This window comes from Centropristis striata, chromosome 12 (genome assembly GCF_030273125.1).
Source record: "Centropristis striata isolate RG_2023a ecotype Rhode Island chromosome 12, C.striata_1.0, whole genome shotgun sequence".
In the NCBI taxonomy this organism is placed as follows: domain Eukaryota; kingdom Metazoa; phylum Chordata; class Actinopteri; order Perciformes; family Serranidae; genus Centropristis; species Centropristis striata.
The window spans coordinates 228,539-252,500 of NC_081528.1; the positions used below are offsets into that span (position 1 = coordinate 228,539).

The 23,962-nt window shown below is 45.2% G+C and overlaps 2 protein-coding genes across 7 annotated transcripts in view; both read left to right on the top strand.

Moving 5' to 3' along the window:
- Window positions 1-18,215, top strand: part of LOC131981988 (TBC1 domain family member 9B) — a 31,753-nt gene extending 13,538 nt beyond the window's left edge. For 2 of the 4 annotated variants that reach the window (XM_059346539.1, XM_059346542.1), the window contains 17 exons: window positions 4,785-4,982; window positions 5,054-5,194; window positions 5,266-5,416; window positions 5,799-6,013; window positions 6,695-6,812; window positions 8,450-8,652; window positions 8,735-8,817; window positions 9,301-9,430; window positions 9,778-9,876; window positions 9,981-10,049; window positions 11,830-12,073; window positions 12,294-12,359; window positions 12,463-12,531; window positions 12,683-12,736; window positions 12,953-12,994; window positions 14,298-14,395; window positions 16,362-18,215. In XM_059346539.1, the coding sequence (XP_059202522.1) occupies window positions 4,785-4,982; window positions 5,054-5,194; window positions 5,266-5,416; window positions 5,799-6,013; window positions 6,695-6,812; window positions 8,450-8,652; window positions 8,735-8,817; window positions 9,301-9,430; window positions 9,778-9,876; window positions 9,981-10,049; window positions 11,830-12,073; window positions 12,294-12,359; window positions 12,463-12,531; window positions 12,683-12,736; window positions 12,953-12,994; window positions 14,298-14,395; window positions 16,362-16,991 (2,610 nt within the window). In that variant the 3' untranslated portion in view covers window positions 16,992-18,215. The remainder of the gene's footprint in view (window positions 1-4,784; window positions 4,983-5,053; window positions 5,195-5,265; window positions 5,417-5,798; window positions 6,014-6,694; window positions 6,813-8,449; window positions 8,653-8,734; window positions 8,818-9,300; window positions 9,431-9,777; window positions 9,877-9,980; window positions 10,050-11,829; window positions 12,074-12,293; window positions 12,360-12,462; window positions 12,532-12,682; window positions 12,737-12,952; window positions 12,995-14,297; window positions 14,396-16,361) is intronic. The other 2 variants (XM_059346540.1, XM_059346541.1) reach the window with 2 other exon arrangements.
- A 2,466-nt stretch (window positions 18,216-20,681) lies between these two features.
- Window positions 20,682-23,962, top strand: part of LOC131981467 (phospholipid-transporting ATPase ABCA1-like) — a 51,640-nt gene continuing 48,359 nt past the window's right edge. For 2 of the 3 annotated variants that reach the window (XM_059345740.1, XM_059345743.1), the window contains exon 1: window positions 20,699-20,738. The gene's annotated coding sequence lies outside the window, so the exon portion shown is untranslated. Of the gene's footprint in view, window positions 20,739-23,962 lie in introns of all 3 variants that reach the window. The other variant, XM_059345742.1, reaches the window with a different exon arrangement.

Genomic DNA, 23,962 nt, shown 5'->3' on the forward strand with positions numbered 1-23,962 from the left:
TCCTCTCAGAGAGGTAACCTTCTGTCCTCATGTCACTCTCAGAGAGGTTACCTTCTGTCCTCATGTCACTCTCAGAGAGGTAACCTTCTGTCCTCTCAGAGAGGTAACCTTCTGTCCTCTCAGAGAGGTAACCTTCTGTCCTCATGTCCCTCTCAGAGAGGTAACCTTCTGTCCTCATGTCCTCAGAGAGGTAACCTTCTGTACTCATGTCCCTCTCAGAGAGGTAACCTTCTGTCCTCTCAGAGAGGTAACCTTCTGTCCTCATGTCCCTCTCAGAGAGGTAACCTTCTGTCCTCTCAGAGAGGTAACCTTCTGTCCTCATGTCCCTCTCAGAGAGGTAACCTTCTGTCCTCTCAGAGAGGTAACCTGTCCTCATCATCCCTCTCAGAGAGGTAACCTGTCCTCATGTCCCTCTCAGAGAGGTAACCTTCTGTCCTCATGTCCCTCTCAGAGAGGTAACCTGTCCTAATGTCCCTCTCAGAGAGGTAACCTGTCCTCATCATCCCTCTCAGAAAGGTAACCTTCTGTCCTCATGTCCCTCTCAGAGAGGTAACAGTCTGTCCTCATGTCCTCAGAGAGGTAACCTTCTGTCCTCATGTCCCTCTCAGAGAGGTAACAGTCTGTCCTCATGTCCTCAGAGAGGTAACCTTCTGTACTCATGTCCCTCTCAGAGAGGTAACCTTCTGTCCTCATGTCCCTCTCAGAGAGGTAACAGTCTGTCCTCATGTCCTCAGAGAGGTAACCTTCTGTACTCATGTCCCTCTCAGAGAGGTAACCTTCTGTCCTCTCAGAGAGGTAACCTTCTGTCCTCATGTCCCTCTCAGAGAGGTAACCTTCTGTCCTCTCAGAGAGGTAACCTTCTGTCCTCTCAGAAAGGTAACCTTCTGTCCTCTCAGAGAGGTAATCTTCTGTCCTCTCAGAGAGGTAACCTTCTGTCCTCATGTCCCTCTCAGAGAGGTAACCTTCTGTCCTCATGTCCCTCTCAGAGAGGTAACCTTCTGTCCTCTCAGAGAGGTAACCTTCTGTCCTCATGTCCATCTCAGAGAGGTAACCTTCTGTCCTCTCAGAGAGGTAACCTTCTGTCCTCTCAGAGAGGTAACCGTCTGTCCTCTCAGAGAGGTAACCTTCTGTCCTCATGTCCCTCTCAGAGAGGTTACCTTCTGTCCTCATGTCCCTCAGAGAGGTAACAGTCTGTCCTCATGTCCTCAGAGAGGTAACCTTCTGTCCTCATGTCCTCAGAGAGGTAACCTTCTGTCCTCATGTCCTCAGAGAGGTAACCTGTCCTCATGTCCCTCAGAGAGGTAACGGTCTGTCCTCATGTCCTCAGAGAGGTAACAGTCTGTCCTCATGTCACTCTCAGAGAGGTAACCTTCTGTCCTCTAAGAGAGGTAACCTTCTGTCCTCTCAGAGAGGTAACCTTCTGTCCTCTAAGAGAGGTAACCTTCTGTCCTCTCAGAGAGGTAACCTTCTGTCCTCTAAGAGAGGTAACCTTCTGTCCTCTCAGAGAGGTAACCTTCTGTCCTCTCAGAGAGGTAACCTTCTGTCCTCTCAGAGAGGTAACCTTCTGTCCTTTCAGAGAGGTAACCTTCTGTCCTCATGTCACTCTCAGAGAGGTAACCTTCTGCCCTCTCAGAGAGGTAACCTTCTGTCCTCATGTCACTCTCAGAGAGGTAACCTTCTGTCCTCTCAGAGAGGTAACCTTCTGTCCTCATGTCCCTCTCAGAGAGGTAACCTTCTGTCCTCTCAGAGAGGTAACCTTCTGTCCTCATGTCCCTCTCAGAGAGGTAACCTTCTGCCCTCTCAGAGAGGTAACCTTCTGTCCTCATGTCACTCTCAGAGAGGTAACCTTCTGTCCTCTAAGAGAGGTAACCTTCTGTCCTCTCAGAGAGGTAACCTTCTGTCCTCTAAGAGAGGTAACCTTCTGTCCTCTCAGAGAGGTAACCTTCTGTCCTCTCAGAGAGGTAACCTTCTGTCCTCATGTCACTCTCAGAGAGGTTACCTTCTGTCCTCATGTCACTCTCAGAGAGGTAACCTTCTGTCCTCTCAGAGAGGTAACCTTCTGTCCTCTCAGAGAGGTAACCTTCTGTCCTCATGTCCCTCTCAGAGAGGTAACCTTCTGTCCTCATGTCCTCAGAGAGGTAACCTTCTGTACTCATGTCCCTCTCAGAGAGGTAACCTTCTGTCCTCTCAGAGAGGTAACCTTCTGTCCTCATGTCCCTCTCAGAGAGGTAACCTTCTGTCCTCTCAGAGAGGTAACCTTCTGTCCTCATGTCCCTCTCAGAGAGGTAACCTTCTGTCCTCTCAGAGAGGTAACCTGTCCTCATCATCCCTCTCAGAGAGGTAACCTGTCCTCATGTCCCTCTCAGAGAGGTAACCTTCTGTCCTCATGTCCCTCTCAGAGAGGTAACCTGTCCTAATGTCCCTCTCAGAGAGGTAACCTGTCCTCATCATCCCTCTCAGAAAGGTAACCTTCTGTCCTCATGTCCCTCTCAGAGAGGTAACAGTCTGTCCTCATGTCCTCAGAGAGGTAACCTTCTGTCCTCATGTCCCTCTCAGAGAGGTAACAGTCTGTCCTCATGTCCTCAGAGAGGTAACCTTCTGTACTCATGTCCCTCTCAGAGAGGTAACCTTCTGTCCTCATGTCCCTCTCAGAGAGGTAACAGTCTGTCCTCATGTCCTCAGAGAGGTAACCTTCTGTACTCATGTCCCTCTCAGAGAGGTAACCTTCTGTCCTCTCAGAGAGGTAACCTTCTGTCCTCATGTCCCTCTCAGAGAGGTAACCTTCTGTCCTCTCAGAGAGGTAACCTTCTGTCCTCTCAGAAAGGTAACCTTCTGTCCTCTCAGAGAGGTAATCTTCTGTCCTCTCAGAGAGGTAACCTTCTGTCCTCTCAGAAAGGTAACCTTCTGTCCTCTCAGAGAGGTAATCTTCTGTCCTCTCAGAGAGGTAACCTTCTGTCCTCATGTCCCTCTCAGAGAGGTAACCTTCTGTCCTCATGTCCCTCTCAGAGAGGTAACCTTCTGTCCTCTCAGAGAGGTAACCTTCTGTCCTCATGTCCATCTCAGAGAGGTAACCTTCTGTCCTCTCAGAGAGGTAACCTTCTGTCCTCTCAGAGAGGTAACCGTCTGTCCTCTCAGAGAGGTAACCTTCTGTCCTCATGTCCCTCTCAGAGAGGTTACCTTCTGTCCTCATGTCCCTCAGAGAGGTAACAGTCTGTCCTCATGTCCTCAGAGAGGTAACCTTCTGTCCTCATGTCCTCAGAGAGGTAACCTTCTGTCCTCATGTCCTCAGAGAGGTAACCTGTCCTCATGTCCCTCAGAGAGGTAACGGTCTGTCCTCATGTCCTCAGAGAGGTAACAGTCTGTCCTCATGTCCCTCAGAGAGGTAACAGTCTGTCCTCATGTCCTCAGAGAGGTTACCTTCTGTCCTCATGTCCCTCAGAGAGGTAACAGTCTGTCCTCATGTCCTCAGAGAGGTTACCTTCTGTCCTCATGTCCCTCAGAGAGGTAACAGTCTGTCCTCATGTCCTCAGAGAGGTAACCTTCTGTCCTCATGTCCCTCAGAGAGGTAACAGTCTGTCCTCATGTCCTCAGAGAGGTAACCTTCTATCCTCATGTCCCTCAGAGAGGTAACGGTCTGTCCTCATGTCCCTCTCAGAGAGGTAACCTTCTGTCCTCATGTCCTCAGAGAGGTAACCTGTCCTCATGTCCTCAGAGAGGTACCGGTCTGTCCTCATGTCCCTCTCAGAGAGGTAACAGTCTGTCCTCATGTCCTCAGAGAGGTAACCTGTCCTCATGTCCTCAGAGAGGTAACCTTCTGTCCTCATGTCCATCCTCCGCAGCCTTTTAATGAGACATTCTGGACGATAAAATGTCAAACTAATTCACTGACTAAAAGCAGAATTTGGACAAATTATTATCGTCCTTTTCACACATTCCAACAATAGTTCAAATGTCTAATAAAATGTGATAAAGCTGCTGGTGTGTAGCTCAGGGGGCTGGGAGAACCAGATCAGAGTCAGAGATGAGGACTAGAACCAGATGAGAGTCAGAGATGAGGTCTAGAACCAGATGAGAGTCAGAGATGAGGTCTAGAACCAGATGAGAGTCAGAGATGAGGTCTAGAACCAGATGAGAGTCAGAGATGAGGTCTAGAACCAGATGAGAGTCAGAGATGAGGTCTAGAACCAGATGAGAGTCAGAGATGAGGTCTAGAACCAGATGAGAGTCAGAGATGAGGTCTAGAACCAGATGAGAGTCAGAGATGAGGTCTAGAACCAGATCAGAGTCAGAGATGAGGTCTAGAACCAGATGAGAGTCAGAGATGAGGTCTAGAACCAGATGAGAGTCAGAGATGAGGTCTAGAACCAGATGAGAGTCAGAGATGAGGTCTAGAACCAGATCAGAGTCAGAGATGAGGTCTAGAACCAGATGAGAGTCAGAGATGAGGTCTAGAACCAGATGAGAGTCAGAGATGAGGTCTAGAACCAGATGAGAGTCAGAGATGAGGTCTAGAACCAGATCAGAGTCAGAGATGAGGTCTAGAACCAGATGAGAGTCAGAGATGAGGTCTAGAACCAGATGAGAGTCAGAGATGAGGTCTAGAACCAGATCCACTGAGCTGACTGGACTAATGAGGTTCCCATGAGAACTGAGCTGTTACTTGTTAATCATCATGCTCTGCTGGTAGTTACCCATCATGCTCTGCTGGTAGTTACCCATCATGCTCTGCTGGTAGTTACCCATCATGCTCTGCTGGTTGTTACCCATCATGCTCTGCTCCTCAGGTGTCCATCGTGGAGAAGGCGGACAGCAGCAGCGTCCTGCCGTGTCCCGTCTCCATCAGCACCAAGAACAAGATGAACTTCCTGTTCGCCAACCTCAAAGACAGAGACTTCCTGGTCCAACGCATCTCCGACTTCCTGCAGCGAACGCCCGACAGCTCGTGGGGCGACACCAGCCCGCTGTCTCTGATTGGTCACCAGGTGGGTCAGCTGATCGTCTGGTTTCACATGACAGGAAGGAGAGTCTCACTGTTGCTGTTTTGTGTCCTCAGGCGTCCTCCGGCCCCTCGTCCTCTGCAGGGTCTGAGTCCGTCCACAGGGGGCGCCACTACCACGCCGGCCTGCCCACCGCCAGCCAGGGTCTGCTGCAGCTGTACCAGCGGGACGCCCCGGAGGACCTGGGGCCCAAAGCCGTGAGTTCAAGCCTTGAGACGCACCGCTACTGTTAGATTCTGTTCATTAAGTCCAGTTCTCCCTGCTGCAGATGAAGGAGAAGATGAAGGAGGAGGCGTGGAACATCCATTTCTCAGAGTTTGGTCGAGGCGTCTGCATGTACAGAACCTCCAGAACCAGAGAACTGGTCCTGAACGGGATCCCGGAGCGGCTGAGAGGGGAGCTGTGGCTGCTGTTCTCCGGTCAGTTTGGAATGCTTTCCCTTGTACGGAATAGAGCTGATTTGGTCTATAAAATGTGAAGAATGTCGAGGTGATTCTTTAAATGTCTTGTTTTGTCGTTCCAAAACCAAAAATATTCAGTTTAGTATGATATAAAACATTAAAACAAGATTGAAGAGACCTTTTTTTAACATTCTTACATGAAAAATTAGTTTAACAATTAATAGATTATCAACCAACGAATCGTTGCAGCTCTAGTTTGGAAATAAGGAATAAATGTTGATTGTTTTCATTCGAGTACAGTTGATCATTATCAAGTAAACTCTGATTTTAAATTTATGAGGCATCAACATCCGTGGAGTCAAAAGGAACGGTGGCTTCACCTGTCCGTCTCTCTTTCCAGGAGCGCAGAACGAGATGGCGACCCACCCCGGTTACTATGGCGACCTGGTGGAGCAGGCCATGGGGCTGTGCTCGCTGGCCACAGAAGAGATCGAGCGCGACCTCCACCGCTCGATGCCGGAGCACCGCGCCTTCCAGAACGACACGGGCATCGCCGCGCTGCGCCGCGTCCTCACCGCCTACGCCCACCGCAACCCCGGGATCGGATACTGTCAGGTCAGAACCCCACCGGGGACAGAAACCAACCAGGGTCAGAACCCCACCGGGGACAGAAACCAACCAGGGTCAGAACCCCACTGGGACAGAACCCAACCAGGGTCAGAACCCAACCAGGGTCAGAACCCCACCGGGGACAGAACCCCACCAGGGTCAGAACCCCACCAGGGACAGAACCCCACCAGGGTCAGAACCCAACCAGGGTCAGAACCCCACCGGGGACAGAACCCCACCAGGGTCAGAACCCCACCGGGGACAGAACCCAACCAGGGTCAGAACCCAACCAGGGTCAGAACCCCACCGGGGACAGAACCCCACCAGGGTCAGAACCCCACCAGGGACAGAACCCAACCAGGGTCAGAACCCAACCAGGGACAGAACCCCACTGGGACAGAACCCCACTGTACTCTTTACAGGAAACTCCTGCTTGATTAAGATCAGAGCAGCTCTGAGTTAGGAAATCCCACTGCACCATTTGGAACAATAACAACAAAGCAAGAGACCTGACACACCAACATTAGGTTTATAGTAACAGAAATAGGAAAACTGCGCTGTTGCTGTTTGAACCAAGGACCTGTTTTGTGTATCTGTTTCATGAGACTTGTCAATAAATCCCGTTCAGGGCTGTCTTTATAAAAACTCTTGTTGTCTCTAAAGATGTTCCACTCCGTTCTCCTCCAGGCCATGAACATCGTCACCTCGGTCCTGCTGCTCTACTGTCCAGAGGAGGAAGCCTTCTGGCTGCTGGTGGCGCTGTGTGAACGCATGCTGCCCGACTACTACAACACCAGAGTCGTAGGTCAGTAACAAGTCAGTAACAAGTCAGTGACAAGTCAGGAACAGAGTCAGTAACAAGTCAGTAACAACAGAGATTCAGGCCCCGTTTACACCAGGACGCTTGCAGGTAAAAACAACAACATATTAATGTGAAGTGCCTTTCGTTTAGACAGTGACGGTGTTTTTGGGTCTTAAAAACGTTAAAATGTGCCTCCAGCCTCCAGAGTGTAAAAGTTAAATCCTCTCCTCCGTAGCGTGTCGTCTACACTGACAAGACACAAAACTCTGATCTGATCTGCTCACGTCACGTATGTGTTTACGTCACATACATGCTCCAGGACAGGAAATAAAGAAACGTGGGATTATTTCCATGGTGGGACCTTCAAGCTGCTCTGGCAGCTCTAATAAACTTACAGGAGTCTTTCCACCAAATGTCCAGGATATGTACAGATAGTATTAGTGAACAGAGAAGGATCTGGAATTACCTCCATCACATTCTGGATGCAGCGATTGGTGGGAGGAGCCAGACGGCTGTGAACGAGACCTGGGAGATCTAGTGATGGAGGAGAACTTTGTGGAAGGAGTAGCTGATGAAAATGTGTGGTGTGAAAACTTCTGCATGCCCAAAGATGCTCTTATGGCTTTAAGTGATGCCGCCTGGCTGCATACAATCACATTCACACACTTTAGATCACCGTATCAGCAGATTTCCTCCTGGAAACACTCAATAAACCAGGAATAAAAAGTGAAGACGTGACGCCACTTTAGGTCTTCTGTTCAGACCGTCACCATGGAAACGGAGCCTTAGTAACAGAGTCAGTAACAGCTCTAGAGTCGTGGACTCTCAGGTAGAGCTGCACAATCATGGCCAAAATGATAATCACTATTATTATGATCAATATTGTAATGATGATTATTCATCGTGTTAGGGAAAACATCTGTATTTTTATTGCACTACTTTAAAACAAACAACAGGAACAGTTTTTAGTGTCTGGTGCTTGTTGTAAATAAACAGAGATCGCTAAGTGAACACCTCCTGCAGCAGCAGCACATACACACTGTACTGCTACAGAGCTAACTGTTAGCCTGTTAGCACATACACACTGTACTGCTACAGAGCTAACTGTTAGCCTGTTAGCACATACACACTGTACTGCTACAGAGCTAACTGTTAGCCTGTTAGCACATACACACTGTACTGCTACAGAGCTAACTGTTAGCCTGTTAGCAATTTGCAGACTGGACACTAAGAGGTTAACATCCCCTCCGGCTCTGCAGCTGGGAGAGACTGAAGAGTAAGAAGAGTAAGAACGAGTCTCCAAAAGTCTACAATAAAACCAGAAAAGTTGCTAAATCTAGCAACAAAGTTGCTAAGCTGGCAACACTGCTTCGCCGGCTTTTAGAAATGTTGCGTGTTGTTGTGGCGTCGAGTACTACGTCACATCCTGCTTATCGCTCGCTGGTTTTTTATTCAGTTAGCTACATGAAACCTTAAGCTGGAGCTACTCTCAGGTATTTTGGTCCTTTCCCTCCATTTTCACCAGCGACCCGGCAGCTGTCTTTCTCTTGTCCACATTTCATAAACACTAGCTGTCATCAGTCGTGGAAAGCGTCAGGTGCTGCCAGTCTGACGTGTCTGACCTGTCGGTGTCTCTGCAGGTGCTCTGGTGGACCAGGGCGTGTTCGAGGAGCTGACTCGAGCCTTCCTGCCGCTGCTATACGAACACATGCAGGACCTGGGAGTCATCTCCACCATCAGCCTGTCCTGGTTCCTCACGCTCTTCCTGTCTGTGATGCCCTTCGACAGCGCCGTCCTGCTGGTCGACTGCTTCTTCTACGAAGGCATCAAAGTCATCTTCCAGGTCAGCGGACACGCCGAACGACTCGTCTACATCGAGTCCTCTTCTAGTCAGCATCATTCAGTAACTGTCCATCTGTCTGCAGGTGGCGCTGGCTGTTCTCCACGACAACATGGACGCTCTGCTGTCCTGCAGCGACGAGGGAGAAGCCATGACCATCCTGGGCAGGTAGGACCCAGACTGGACAGGTAGGACCCAGACTGGACAGATAGGACCCAGACTGGACAGGTAGGACTCAGACTGGGCAGGTAGGACCCAGACTGGGCAGGTAGGACCCAGACTTGACAGGTAGGACCCAGACTGGACAGGTAGGACTCAGACTGGGCAGGTAGGACCCAGACTGGACAGGTAGGACTCAGACTGGACAGGTAGGACCCAGACTGGACAGGTAGGAGTCAGACTGGACAGGTAGGAGTCAGACTGGACAGGTAGGACCCAGACTGGACAGGTAGGACCCAGACTGGACAGGTAGGAGTCAGACTGGACAGGTAGGACAGGTAGGACCCAGACTGGACAGGTAGGACCCAGACTGGACAGGTAGGACTCAGAATGATTTGGAATATATTCAAAAGTCTAATTATAAACTGTGTGTGTGTGTGTGTGTGTGTGTGTTGTGTGTGTGTGTGTGTGTGTGTGTGTGTGTGTGTGCAGGTACCTGGATAATGTTGTGAATAAACAGACTGTGGCTCCGCCCATCCCTCACCTGCACGCCCTGCTGACCAGCGGAGACGATCCTCCACCTGAGATCGACATCTTTGACCTCATCAAGTCGTCCTACGAGGTCAGACACGCCATGATGTCATCATGATGTAACCGTGATGTCACCAAGATGTCATCATGATGTCATCACACTTTCACATGACTGACCCTGACGTTTACATTTCCACAGAAACAATTATCAGACATATTCTACAGTCTATCTCCTGCAGCAGGACGGGCTCTGTCTAACTCCTGCAGCAGGACGGGCCCTGTCTAACTCCTGCAGCAGGACGGGCCCTGTCTAACTCCTGCAGCAGGACGGGCTCTGTCTAACTCCTGCAGCAGGACGGGCTCTGTCTAACTCCTGCAGCAGGACGGGCCCTGTCTAACTCCTGCAGCAGATAATCTCAGTTTCTTCTTCTCTGACAGAAATTCGGCAGCTTGCGCTCTGATGTCATTGAACAGATGAGGTTCAAGCAGAGGTTAAAGGTCATCCAGTCGCTGGAGGACACGGCCAAGAGGAGCGTGGTGGGTGACGTTAGCAAGCGGTGAGCTAAATGCTAATATTCTCATGGAGACACAGTGTTTACAGGTGTGTGTGTGTGTGTGTGTGTGTGTGTGTGTGTGTGCAGGTGAGAGCGATGATGACGGAGTCGGCCTTCAGCATCGAGGAGCTGGAGGAGCTGTACTGTCTCTTTAAGGTCAGAACCAAGTCACTACCGAGTCACAAGACAACAAACAGAAACAGGAGAAGAAGAGTTCTACAATTCTATAATTCTACAACGTCATTTAGACGCTTTTATCTAAAGCAACGTGAGATGAGGTCCAGAACCAGATCAGAGTCAGAGATGAGGTCCAGAACCAGATCAGAGTCAGAGATGAGGTCCAGAACCAGATCAGGGATGAGGTCCAGAACCAGATGAGAGTCAGAGATGAGGTCTAGAACCAGATGAGAGTCAGAGATGAGGTCCAGAACCAGATCAGAGTCAGAGATGAGGTCCAGAACCAGATCAGAGTCAGAGATGAGGACTAGAACCAGATCAGAGTCAGAGATGAGGACCAGAACCAGATCAGAGTCAGAGATGAGGACTAGAACCAGATCAGAGTCAGAGATGAGGTCTAGAACCAGATCAGAGTCAGAGATGAGGTCCAGAACCAGATAAAGAGTCAGAGATGAGGTCCAGAACCAGATCAGAGTCAGAGATGAGGACTAGAACCAGATCAGAGTCAGAAATGAGGTCCAGAACCAGATGAGAGTCAGAGATGAGGTCCAGAACCAGATGAGAGTCAGAGATGAGGTCCAGAACCAGATCAGAGTCAGAGATGAGGTCCAGAACCAGATCAGAGTCAGAGATGAGGACTAGAACCAGATGAGAGTCAGAGATGAGGTCTAGAACCAGATCAGAGTCAGAGATGAGGACTAGAACCAGATCAGAGTCAGAGATGACGTCTAGAACCAGATCAGAGTCAGAGATGAGGTCCAGAACCAGATCAGAGTCAGAGATGAGGACTAGAACCAGATGAGAGTCAGAGATGAGGTCTAGAACCAGATCAGAGTCAGAGATGAGGACTAGAACCAGATCAGAGTCAGAGATGAGGTCTAGAACCAGATCAGAGTCAGAGATGAGGTCCAGAACCAGATAAAGAGTCAGAGATGAGTTCCAGAACCAGATCAGAGTCAGAGATGAGGACTAGAACCAGATCAGAGTCAGAGATGAGGTCCAGAACCAGATGAGAGTCAGAGATGAGGTCCAGAACCAGATCAGAGTCAGAGATGAGGTCTAGAACCAGATCAGAGTCAGAGATGAGGTCCAGAACCAGATCAGAGTCAGAGATGAGGTCCAGAACCAGATCAGAGTCAGAGATGAGGTCCAGAACCAGATCAGAGTCAGAGATGAGGTCCAGAACCAGATGAGAGTCAGAGATGAGGTCCAGAACCAGATCAGAGTCAGAGATGAGGTCCAGAACCAGATCAGAGTCAGAGATGAGGACTAGAACCAGATCAGAGTCAGAGATGAGGTCTAGAACCAGATGAGAGTCAGAGATGAGGTAACGTAGTGCTCAGAGAGAACCTGATGGTTTCATCTGGAGATCCAGAGTGAAGGTGATCAGTAAAGAGTTGAAGGTCTTCAGGCTCTTCTTAAAAATTGATCAGGACTCATTGATCAGATGGAGTCTGGAGGTTTTGGAGTATTTTGGTAATTTTACGTCTTTTTTTGCTCTCTTTTTTTCCTGTCTGTCTGTCCCCCTGCCTGTCTGTCCCTCTGTCCCCCTCCCTGTCTGTCCCCCTGCCTGTCTGCCTGTCTGTCCCCCTCCCTGTCTGCCTGTCTGTCCCCCTGCCTGTCCCCCTGCCTGTCTGTCCCCCTGTCTGTCCCCCTCCCTGTCTGTCCCTCTGTCTGTCTGTCCCCCTGCCTGTCTGTCCCCCTGCCTGTCTGTCCCCCTGCCTGTCTGTCCCCCTGTCTGTCCCCCTGCCTGTCCCAGTCCAAACACATGACCAGCTGTTACTGGGGCTCCAGCAGCTCGGGGGCGGCGGAGCGCCACGACCCCAGCCTGCCGTACCTGGAGCAGTACCGGATCGACCCGGCTCAGTTCAGTCAGCTGTTCTCGGCGCTGGCTCCGTGGGTCTGCGGAGGCCACACCCCCTCGCTGTCGGCCCGCCTCTTCAGGCTGCTGGACCAGAACCAGGACGGGCTGGTCAACTTCAAGGAGTTCATCACGGGACTGAGTGAGTCTGGGACCTGAAGGGGGACAGGGGGACCTGCATGACCAAAAAGAGACACAATGATTTAAAAAAGACACAGAAAGACTAAAAAAAGACACAAAAGACAAAAAAAATGACCAAAAAAGACACAAAATAACCAAAAAAGAGACACAAAAGGGGGACAGGAGGACCTGCAGGACAACATGTTCACAGGCTGTTTGTTTGTTTGTTTGTTTGTCTGCAGGCGGGATGTATCACGGAGACATGACAGAAAAACTCAAACTGCTCTACAAGCTCCACCTGCCGCCAGGTAAACTCACCTGGACGCCTTCTGTCTGCTTGTTTATTTGTCTGTTTGTTGTTTGTGTGTTTATTTGTTTGTTTGTGTGTTTATTTTTCTGTCTGTGTTGCAGCTCTGTGTCCTGAGGAGGCGGAGTCAGCTCTGGAGGCGGCAACCTTCTTCACTGAAGACGAACCGAAAGGTAAACAAAGTTTTTATCTCCAGCTGATTAACAGACTTCTTCCAATTAACTAACTGATTAGCTCGTTAACACGCCGCCTCTTCTTCTTCTTCTTCTTCTTCTTCTTCTCCTCTTTTTCTTCTTTTTCTTCTTCTTCTCTTCTTCCTCCCAGAGTCTTCCTTCCTGTCTGATCAGGACATTTCGGGGCAGCAGGAAGTGACATCAGGTTTGTGTCTCTGCTCCTCTGGCTCCGCCCCCCTCGGTGATGTCACCGTCTGCCGTGACATCACCGAGGGGGGCGGAGCTAGACGTCTTCCACTAACAAACAGTTTCAACTCTTTTTAATTCTTCGTCTCAGAATGAGTTGAGAATGTTTTTTTAACTCGTCGCCATGGTTACGTTGTTTGTGGTGGTAATGCAGGTGACTTCCTGTCTTCTGCAGGTGAGGACGGGAAGGACGGAGCAGACGGCGAGGACAAGAAAGGTAAATGATCAGTTACCTGGACAGGTGTGGATCATTAAATCAGCTTCGCTCTTTCAGAATAAAAGCTCTTATTGTGTTATTAATAGGGACGTCATTGTTACTGTTAATAATAATAATAACTTAGATTCATATAGCGCCTGGTAGGACTCAGACTGGACAGGTAGGACTCAGACTGGACAGGTAGGACTCAGACTGGACAGGTAGGACTCAGACTGGACAGTCTGGGGGGTTCAGGAGTTATTGAAGGTGGAAGGCTGTGATGATCAGGAGGTGTTTGGTGTTTGAAGAGTTCAGGGATGAAGCAGTTCTGATGTCTGGTGGAAGAGAGTCCCAGTTGGTGTTCAAGTAGAGCTGCGTGTCGTCAGCGTAGGACTGGTAGTTGAGGCCATTCTGACGGATGATCTGACCGAGGGGAAGCATTCATATGGTGAAGAGGAGGGGTCCCAACACAGATCCTTGTGGAACGCCTTGGTTGACCGGGGCAGGGTGGAGGAGGGGTTTCTGAGGTTGACCAACTGTTTCCTGTTGGTGAGTTGGAGTGAAACCAGGTGAGGGATAAAGGTCAGATAGTCGATGAGGATGAGGAGGATGATGAGGATGATGAGGAGGAGGATGAGGAGGATGATGAGGATGATGAGGAGGATGAGGAGGATGATACGACCCGATCAGCTGCAGTAAGGAGTCGTTATTGACTTTGATGAGTGCTGTTTCCTTCTGGTGCGTTCTGAATCCTGATTGAAGGGTTCATGTTCATCATGTCCTTCAACTCTTTTTCAGCAAAAATCACCTTGACCAAGTTTAGTAACAGGATTTTACTTCTTTTGGAGAGATTTTCCAATGTTTGCTGTGTGCATTCAACATTTTTAATGCAATCTTTTATGTTGACCGTTTTTTATGTGATTTGGGGTATTTTTTTGTGTTTTTTGTTTGTCAAAATGTTGATCCAGTAAGTCAAAATGACTTGATAATAATGAAGTTGAGCTGAAAAAGATGATACCAGCATGGTGAGTCAAAAACCAACAAAATAGCCCCAAACTCCAAAGGGTTAATCAGGATGTGTCACTGATGCCAGCGAGGGTTAATAATGTCCACCAAGAAGTAAACAAACACCTCAGAATGTCTCCAGAGTCCTGCTGCAGGATCAAAATCTTCTTCCATTTCCACAAATATTCAGCCAGGAAGTTCAGAGTACAGACAACCAGACTAAACAGAAGACGACCCATGACCCCTGACCTCTAACCCCTGACCTCTGACCTGTGACTTGTGACCTCTGACCTGTGACCTGTGACCTGTGTTGTTCCAGAGGAGAAGGTGAAGGACTACAGGTACTACCTGAGGATGTGGGCCAAAGAGAAGGAGCCGAAGACGGAGACGATCAAAGACCTGCCCAGGATGAACCAGGTGAGAAACAAGTTAGCATGCTAACCAGCTAGCCTCCCGCCCTGTCCTGTAGTACCACCTGCCACCTGCAGAGGCAGCAGAGAGTCACTGCTAGCTGCTAGCTGTCAATTCAATAAGGCTTTATTGGCACGGAAGTTAAAAACCAATATTGCCAAAGCACAAGTACAAGTTTTTCTAAATATTTGGACAATGACAGTAAAATATAAGAATCAATAAAACTAAATAGATGCATTTCATAAAATATATGTGTGAGACAAATCAATGACAATATACAATTTATTAGTAGTAAAAATAGTAGTTAAAGACCATGTCCTCACTGTGTCCCATGTCCTCACTGTGTCCCCACTGTGTCCCCGTGTCCTCACTGTGTCCCCACTGTGTCCCCATGTCCTCACTGTGTCCTCACTGTGTCCCCACTGTGTCCCCGTGTCCTCACTGTGTCCCCACTGTGTCCCCATGTCCTCACTGTGTCCCATGTCCTCACTGTGTCCTCACTGTGTCCCCATGTCCTCACTGTGTCCCATGTCCTCACTGTGTCCCCACTGTGTCCCCGTGTCCTCACTGTGTCCCCACTGTGTCCCCATGTCCTCACTGTGTCCTCACTGTGTCCCCACTGTGTCCCCGTGTCCTCACTGTGTCCCCACTGTGTCCCCATGTCCTCACTGTGTCCCATGTCCTCACTGTGTCCTCACTGTGTCCCCATGTCCTCACTGTGTCCCATGTCCTCACTGTGTCCCCACTGTGTCCCCATGTCCTCACTGTGTCCTCACTGTGTCCCCACTGTGTCCCCATGTCCTCACTGTGTCCTCACTGTGTCCCCGTGTCCTCACTGTGTCCCCACTGTGTCCCCGTGTCCTCACTGTGTTCCCACTGTGTCCCCATGTCCTCACTGTGTCCTCACTGTGTCCCATGTCCTCACTGTGTCCTCACTGTGTCCCCACTGTGTCCCCGTGTCCTCACTGTGTCCTCACTGTGTCCCATGTCCTCTCTGTGTCCTCACTGTGTCCCCACTGTGTCCCCGTGTCCTCACTGTGTCCCATGTCCTCACTGTGTCCTCACTGTGTCCCCATGTCCTCACTGTGTCCCATGTCCTCCCTGTGTCCCCACTGTGTCCCCATGTCCTCACTGTGTCCTCACTGTGTCCTCACTGTGTCCCCGTGTCCTCACTGTGTCCCCGTGTCCTCACTGTGTTCCCACTGTGTCCCCATGTCCTCACTGTGTCCTCACTGTGTCCCATGTCCTCACTGTGTCCTCACTGTGTCCCCACTGTGTCCCCGTGTCCTCACTGTGTCCCCACTGTGTCCCCATGTCCTCACTGTGTCCTCACTGTGTCCCGTGTCCTCACTGTGTCCCCATGTCCTCACTGTGTCCTCACTGTGTCCCCGTGTCCTCACTGTGTCCTCACTGTGTCCCGTGTCCCCACTGTGTCCCCGTGTCCTCACTGTGTCCTCACTGTGTCCCGTGTCCCCACTGTGTCCCCATGTCCTCACTGTGTCCTCACTGTGTCCCCGTGTCCTCACTGTGTCCTCACTGTGTCCTCACTGTGTCCCGTGTCCTCACTGTGTCCTCACTGTGTCCCCATGTCCTCACTGTGTCCTCACTGTGTCCCCGTGTCCTCACTGTGTCCTCACTGTGTCCTCACTGTGTCCCGTGTCCTCACTGTGTCCTCACTGTGTCCTCACTGTGTCCCGTGTCCCCACTGTGTCCCCGTGTCCTCACTGTGTCCTCACTGTGTCCTGTGTCCCCATGTCCTCACTGTGTCCTCACTGTGTCCCCGTGTCCTCACTGTGTCCTCACTGTGTCCTCACTGTGTCCTCACTGTGTCCCGTGTCCTCACTGTGTCCCCGTGTCCTCACTGTGTCCCCACTGTGTCCCCACTGTGTCCCCACTGTGTCCTCACTGTGTCCTCACTGTGTCCTCACTGTGTCCCGTGTCCTCACCGTGTCCCGTGTCCCCGTGTCTCCAGGAGCAGTTCATCGACCTGTGTAAGACTCTGTACAACATGTTCAGCGAGGAGCCGTCGGAGCAGCAGCTGTATCACGCCATCGCCACCGTGGCGAGCCTGCTGCTGCGCATCGGAGAGGTCGGCAAGAAGTTCAACAACGGCGCCAAGAAGGCTGACGGCGCCACCGCTCCGGCCACGCCCGCCGCTCCGGCCACGCCCGCCGCTCCGGCCACGCCAGCCGAGCCCCAGAGGGAGGAGGGGCCCGGGGAGCCAGGTGAGGCTCAGGTGTGCCGGGCGCTGGCGGACGCCCAGCTGGAGCCGGCGGCGGCGTCGGACGAGGAGGCCAAAGATGACACTTCGGTGTCGTCGTACTCGGTGGTCAGCTCCGGCTCGCTGCAGTGCGAGGACATCGCCGACGACACCGTGCTGGTCGGCGGCGGCGAGCAGAGGCGGGGCAGCGTGCTGGACGTGGATTGGTCGATCAGCTTCGAGCAGGTGCTGGCGTCGCTGCTCACCGAGCCGCCGCTCGTCGACTACTTCGAGAGGAAGAGGGACATCCAGACCAAGATGGCCGCCTGTAAGGCCCAGAGAGCCGTGGAGCGCCAGACAAGCTCCGCCTCCGACCACGAACTCACCCACCTGTCTACCTGATCACCTGTCTACCTGATCACCTGTCTACCTGATCACCTGATCACCTGTCTACCTGATCACCTGACCACCTGACCACCTGTCTACCTGATCACCTGTCTACCTGTCTACCTGACCACCTGATCACCTATCCACCTGTCTACCTGACCACCTGATCACCTGTCTACCTGATCACCTGTCTACCTGATCACCTGACCACCTGACCACCTGTCTACCTGATCACCTGACCACCTGACCACCTGATCACCTGTCCACCTGTCTACCTGACCACCTGATCACCTGTCTACCTGATCACCTGTCTACCTGTCCACCTGACCACCTGTCCACCTGTCTACCTGACCACCTGATCACCTGTCTACCTGTCCACCTGACCACCTGATCACCTGTCCACCTCATCACCTGTCCACCTGTCCACCTGACCACCTGATCACCTGGTCACCTGTCTACCTGATCACCTGACCACCTGATCACCTGTCCACCTGTCTACCTGACCACCTGATCACCTGTCTACCTGATCACCTGTCTACCTGTCCACCTGACCACCTGATCACCTGTCTACCTGTCCACCTGACCACCTGATCACCTGTCCACCTGACCGCCTGTCCACCTGACCACCTGATCACCTGACCACCTGTCTACCTGACCACCTGTCTACCTGACCACCTGGTCACCTGTCTACCTGTCCCCCTGACCACCTGGCCCTCTCCTGACTCACCTGTCCAGGTGCAGCAGGTGAACAGGTGAGCAGTATGTAGACTGAACTACAGAAGCCTCAAAGTTCAAAAAGGTGTTTGTTTGTTTTTAACTGAAAATAATAATTGTCTCTGTATAATGAAATACTTTCTGAATATAATCAACCTGAGACCTTCACCTGGAGTTTACCTGAGCAGGTGAAGCGGCACCACTGAAGAAGAAAAGTTACAAACAGGCTGAAACGTTTTTAAAATAAAACTTTAAAGTGTTTAATGTTTGTGTACAGTTCAGATCTATAAATCACCTTTCTCTCTTCTTCTGCAGTCACTGAAGCCTTGTTTGTTTGTTTGTTTGTTTGTTTGTTTGTTTGTTTGTTTGTTTGTTTGTTTGTGCTGCCTGTTACTGATGACATCACTTCTGTTTACTTCCTGTCATCAGTTTTTATTCAGTTTTTCTTTACTGTATTTATTCATCATCTGCTTTTAAAATCCAGTTATTGATCCGTTATTGATTCCGTTGTCTAATAAATACTGAAGAAGGAAATCCATGTTTGTGTTTACTGACTCGCAGAACCAAAGGTCAAAGTTCATTCACACTTCTAGTCCCGACGGCGTCCTGACAGCTGTTATAATAATAATAATAATAATAATAATATTAATATTAATAATAACTAGAAGATGTCCTCTGGGTAAATAGTGAAAGGGCCACTACTGCCGGTGTGTGTACACTATGATGAGATTCTTCAGAGATTCATAACAATTAATACTAGTAATGTTATGATACTATATAATATACAAGGAGCACACCTACAACATGCATTCCTTTACAAGGATTTATTATACAGCGACCTATGACCTTTAACCTCAACAAGCATTCCTATTTTTGTCACATAAACTTTATGAAACAGAAAAATATGAATTTTAATCCTCAGAGCTCCTCTGATATTCTGATAAATATTTAAATATTCATGTATTTATATTTGATAACAATATTAATATTATTATATTTCAAAAGCAACAAACCAGATAAAAGAAGAATTATTTTTATTATTTGTTGAGGAAACTGTAAAACATTAATATTCACATAAATCATGGACTAATCAGGTTTAATCATCAGGTTTCATGTTTAATAATTTTCTGACAGAAACTTTTATTAAAAGTTCAATAAAACTTTGACAGCTTCAGTTAATAAACAAAACACAAACATGATGTCACCTCACAATAATAGTAATAATAATAATAATAATAATAGTAATAATAATCTGTAGGTCTTTGTGTTCCTGTAGTTCAGCGTTGGTCCAGCAGAGGTCAGTCTGTCGCAGGAAGTCTGATCACTGATCAGTTTGTTTAATTTAATATCATATCTCATCTTAAACCTTTATTCTGAAAGGACACAGCAGAGAGCAGAAACTTGACTTCCTGTTTCAAACATGTTTTACTGTTAAACAAACAAACAAACAAACAAACAAACAAACAAACATTTCTCTGAGATTATTGTAGTATTAGTACATGTAGTATTAGTCCATGTTGTGGTATTAGTACATATAGAAGTATTAGTACATGTAGTATTAGTACATGTAGTAGTATTAGTACTACATGTTATAGTATTAGTACATGTAGTATCGGTACATGTAGTATTAGTACATATAAAAGTAATAGTACATGCTGTAGTATTAGTACTACATGTTATAGTACTAGTACATGTAGTACTAGTACACGCAGTATTTCCCAGCAGTGTTCCTGTTTTCTTGTTTTCAGATGAATCACACTGGAAAGTCTTTTATTGTGAAACATTGAGCAGCTCAGTGACCGACAGTAACCTCACAGTCCACTTCCGCCCTGAGACCGGAAACCAGGCCGACAAAATAAAAGCCCGGTCAGATAAGAAATGGTAATTATGATAAATGTTCCTAGAAACAGATTTTAACACGTTTTAAATGCGTTTTATTAAGATAAATGTTCCTATAAACAAGATTTTAACGCATTTTAAATGCGTTTTATTAAGATAAATGTTGGAAACACTGAGTCACATTTTAACTGCATTTTATTTAATTAAACATCAGTTTAATAAACTCTGAGGTCTCTGCTGAGTCATAAATATATATATTTATATAAATATTAAATAAATATATATATTTATATAAATATTAAATAAATATATCAGTTATATCTCTTATTGATCAGAAACAGAACCTTTTAGCTTTATTAGCATTTAGCTTCTCTTCGTTAGCACAAAGCTAATGCTTGGCCCGACCATTAGCTGACATAGCTAACTGTTAGCTATCGCAGCTAACCGTTAGCTAACCCAGCTAACGGTTAGCTCATAATTACTCATAGATTTGACTCTTTTTATCGATGATTAATTTCGAGGAACAGAAAATGCGTTTTCAATTGTAGGAGACTAAAATACTGAATAAGTCCTTTCTGTTCTGTGAGGGCTAAGCTAAAGCTAGTTAGCCAGCAGCGGGAGGTTAGCATTAGCCTAGCCCAGTTAGCAGCTAGCTTTACCCAAATGACTTTATACTTTTTTATTTTTCATTTTAAAAATATTTCTTTCTCTAGTTTATATCTACCCGAAGTAAAACATTTATTATTATTATTATTATTATTATTATTATTATTATTATTAACTGTATAAAACACATTTCAGGGGTTTGAGGAAAAACTGAAAATGTGCAAAAACTGTTTACAAAAAATATGTAAAATAAAATCTAAAAAGCCTCATACTGAATCTAAAGGTAACATATTTCTAAATTGATAGTTTGATACATTTACCAGAAAATAATCAATAAGCAAGCTAAAAATAAAAAAAATACAATAAGAAAAAACAAACAAATAATAAAGCACGAGACCAAATATAATATATATAATACAGCTGTCTGAACACTGAACACATGTATATTTGACTTTCCTCAATGAAAGAGCTGTAAAGCTTTAAATGTTTTATTTTGAAGGGTCAGGGCGGAAGCGTGCTGATCGATCTGTGGTGATTGACTCCGGTGAGTTTAGATGAGCTGCAGCTCGATGAGCGGCCAGTCAGGCTGCTGCAGGAGACACGGTACGTTCATCTCTGCTCTTATTAATATGATCACTAATTATCACTAATTATCACTAATTATCACTTATTATTCTCTTTATTATGACTTCATCCTCGCGGGTCAGACTCTGATCAGCTTATTGATCTCTGCAGCGCTTTAAATCTGATTCTGGCTCAGTTTGAAACAAACAACTCGAGTCTGAAAATGTTTGATGTGAACTTTCATCATGTTTTTATTCATAAAAACTAAAATGTTTCTTCTTCTGCGGATGTAAAACTTAAAAACAAAGTGAGTTTAAAGTTTAGAAGCAAAGAAGATAAAAGAGTCAAAATGAGAATAAATGACCCCAGAAAGTGTTTATTATTATTATTATTATTATTATGATTATTATATGAGCTGCTGCGGCTCCACAGACACACCGAGGACAGGTCAGGCTGTTTATTAAAACATAAACATGTTTTTGTTTTTAAATAAACACAATGTGAGTTTATTGAAATGTGCCGCTGTAGTTGGTGGTTGTGGCCGCTGGGGGCGCTGCTGCTGCTGCTGATTCAATCACAGAAAACAAATAAAAACATAAATAAATCATCTTATCAGCTGCTGACGTCATTAATCTGATGTCTTTTTGTTTTATTTTGATCAATAATATTAATTTAATTTAAAAACCTGACTTTAAGCGCTCTGTGGATTAAAGTCAGTTTTTATTTTAATTTAAATGTAATATTTATTTATTTTAGTGCTGTTGGAGATATAAATGAAAATTAAAAGATAAAACACTGATAAATCATTACTTCATCAATAATCAAGAGCTAATCAGTTTGTGTTTAATGTTAAAATCAGAATTGTTTTATTAAAGTTTTTATTACAAAGATTAAAGTGAATTTGACCAACATGCAGTTTTTAAATATACTAAATGTTTACAAGTAAACATACAGAAATATAAATAAATAAAATAATAAAATACTGATTTAATCATCTTCAGAAGCTGTTAAACTACATTACCCAGAATGCTTCAGTGTTTCCATTAAATTAATTTGTTAATATTATTAATAATAAGAAAATAATTTATTAACAGAAGTGTTTTATGTTTTTGTTGAATATAAATATCAGAAATATGTTGACTTTTATTCTCCAGATGTTTCTTGTTTAATCAATTATATTATATTATGTTTTATTATATTGTGTTTTATTTTATCATGTTATATTTTATTATATTATGTTTTATTATATTATATTATATTAAATTTTATTATATTATATTTTATTATATTATGTTTTATTATATTATATTATATTATATTATTAGTAAATGTGATAAAAGAAACAGAAATATTTCACCAAAATAATATTAATATTCACGTCTGATATTTAATGTGTCAGTTTGTGTTTGAGAGTCGTCGTGAAACTTTCTCTGCTCGTCACTCACAACGTGATTATTGATTAATGATGATTGAGTAATCATTAATCATTATTGATTAGTGAATTCATTCATCATTTAATATTTATGATTACAACAACAGATTCTGTAGAAATATCTTCAAGAAATCACTTCAAGATGACATCAGAGACTCTGTGTGTGTGTGTGTGTGTGTGTGTGTGTGTGTGTGTGTGTGTGTGTGTGTGTGTTAATGTATTATTCATTATTTCCTGTGAATGAACGAGTCAACATGTTAGTGAAAGCACACACACTGAGAGACACTTAGTGTGTGTGTTAATGTGTGTGTGTGTGTGTGTGTGTGTTAGAGAGAGTGTGTGTGTGTGTGTGTTAGAGAGAGTGTGTGTTAATGTGTGTGTGTGTGTGTGTGAGAGAGTGTGTGTGTGTCTTTGAGTGTGAGGAGTCCAGTATCTTCTGTGACCTTTGACCCGGTACCTTTGAGCGGTGTGCTGGCTAACCCTGTGTTACTCTGTGTGTGTGCGTGTGTGTGTGTGCGTGTGTGTGTGTGTGTGTGTGTGTGTGTGTGAAGGTTATAATAGTTTATGATTTTTCATCAGTTTTAGTTTTCATTTCGTTGTGATTTTTTGTTTTCAAATTCAGTTTTAATTAGTTTTTATTTTTTGGAAAATGCTTCGTTTTAGTTGAGTTTTTATTAGAATTTATTAGAATCTGGACCCAACAAATACAAAACAACTACACTAATAAAAACTATGTAGTTTAGTTTTTAATAAAAACTATGTAGTTTAGTTTTTATTAGTTTAGTTTAGTTTTTATTAGTTTAGTTTAGTTTTTATTAGTTTAGTTTAGTTTTTATTAGTTTTGGTTTAGTTTTTATTAGTTGTAGTTTAGTTTTTATTAGAATTTATTAGAATCTGGACCCAACAAATACCCCGTTACAATAAACTACAACTAATAAAAACTAAACTACAACTAATAAAAACTAAACTAAAACTAATAAAAACTATGTAGTTTAGTTTTTATTAGTTGTAGTTTAGTTTTTATTAGTTTTAGTTTAGTTTTTATTAGTTGTAGTTTAGTTTTTATTAGTTGTAGTTTAGTTTTTATTAGTTTTAGTTTAGTTTTTATTAGTTGTAGTTTAGTTTTTATTAGTTGTAGTTTAGTTTTTATTAGTTGTAGTTTAGTTTTTATTAGTTGTAGTGTAGTTTTTATTAGTTTTAGTTTAGTTTTTATTAGTTGTAGTTTAGTTTTTATTAGTTGTAGTTTAGTTTTTATTAGTTTTAGTTTAGTTTTTATTAGTTTTAGTTTAGTTTTTATTAGTTTAGTTTAGTTTTTATTAGTTGTAGTTTAGTTTTATTAGTTGTAGTTTAGTTTTTATTAGTTGTAGTTTAGTTTTTATTAGTTGTAGTTTAGTTTTATTAGTTGTAGTTTAGTTTTTATTAGTTGTAGTTTAGTTTTTATTAGTTGTAGTTTAGTTTTTATTAGTTGTAGTTTAGTTTTATTAGTTGTAGTTTAGTTTTTATTAGTTGTAGTTTAGTTTTTATTAGTTTTAGTTTAGTTTTTATTAGTTGTAGTTTAGTTTTTATTAGTTGTAGTTTAGTTTTTATTAATTTTAGTTTAGTTTTTATTAGTTGTAGTTTAGTTTTTATTAGTTATAGTTTAGTTTTTATTAGTTTTAGTTTAGTTTTTATTAATTTTAGTTTAGTTTTTATTAGTTGTAGTTTAGTTTTTATTAGTTTTAGTTTAGTTTTTATTAGTTGTAGTTTAGTTTTTATTAGTTGTAGTTTAGTTTTTATTAATTTTAGTTTAGTTTTTATTAGTTGTAGTTTAGTTTTTATTAGTTATAGTTTA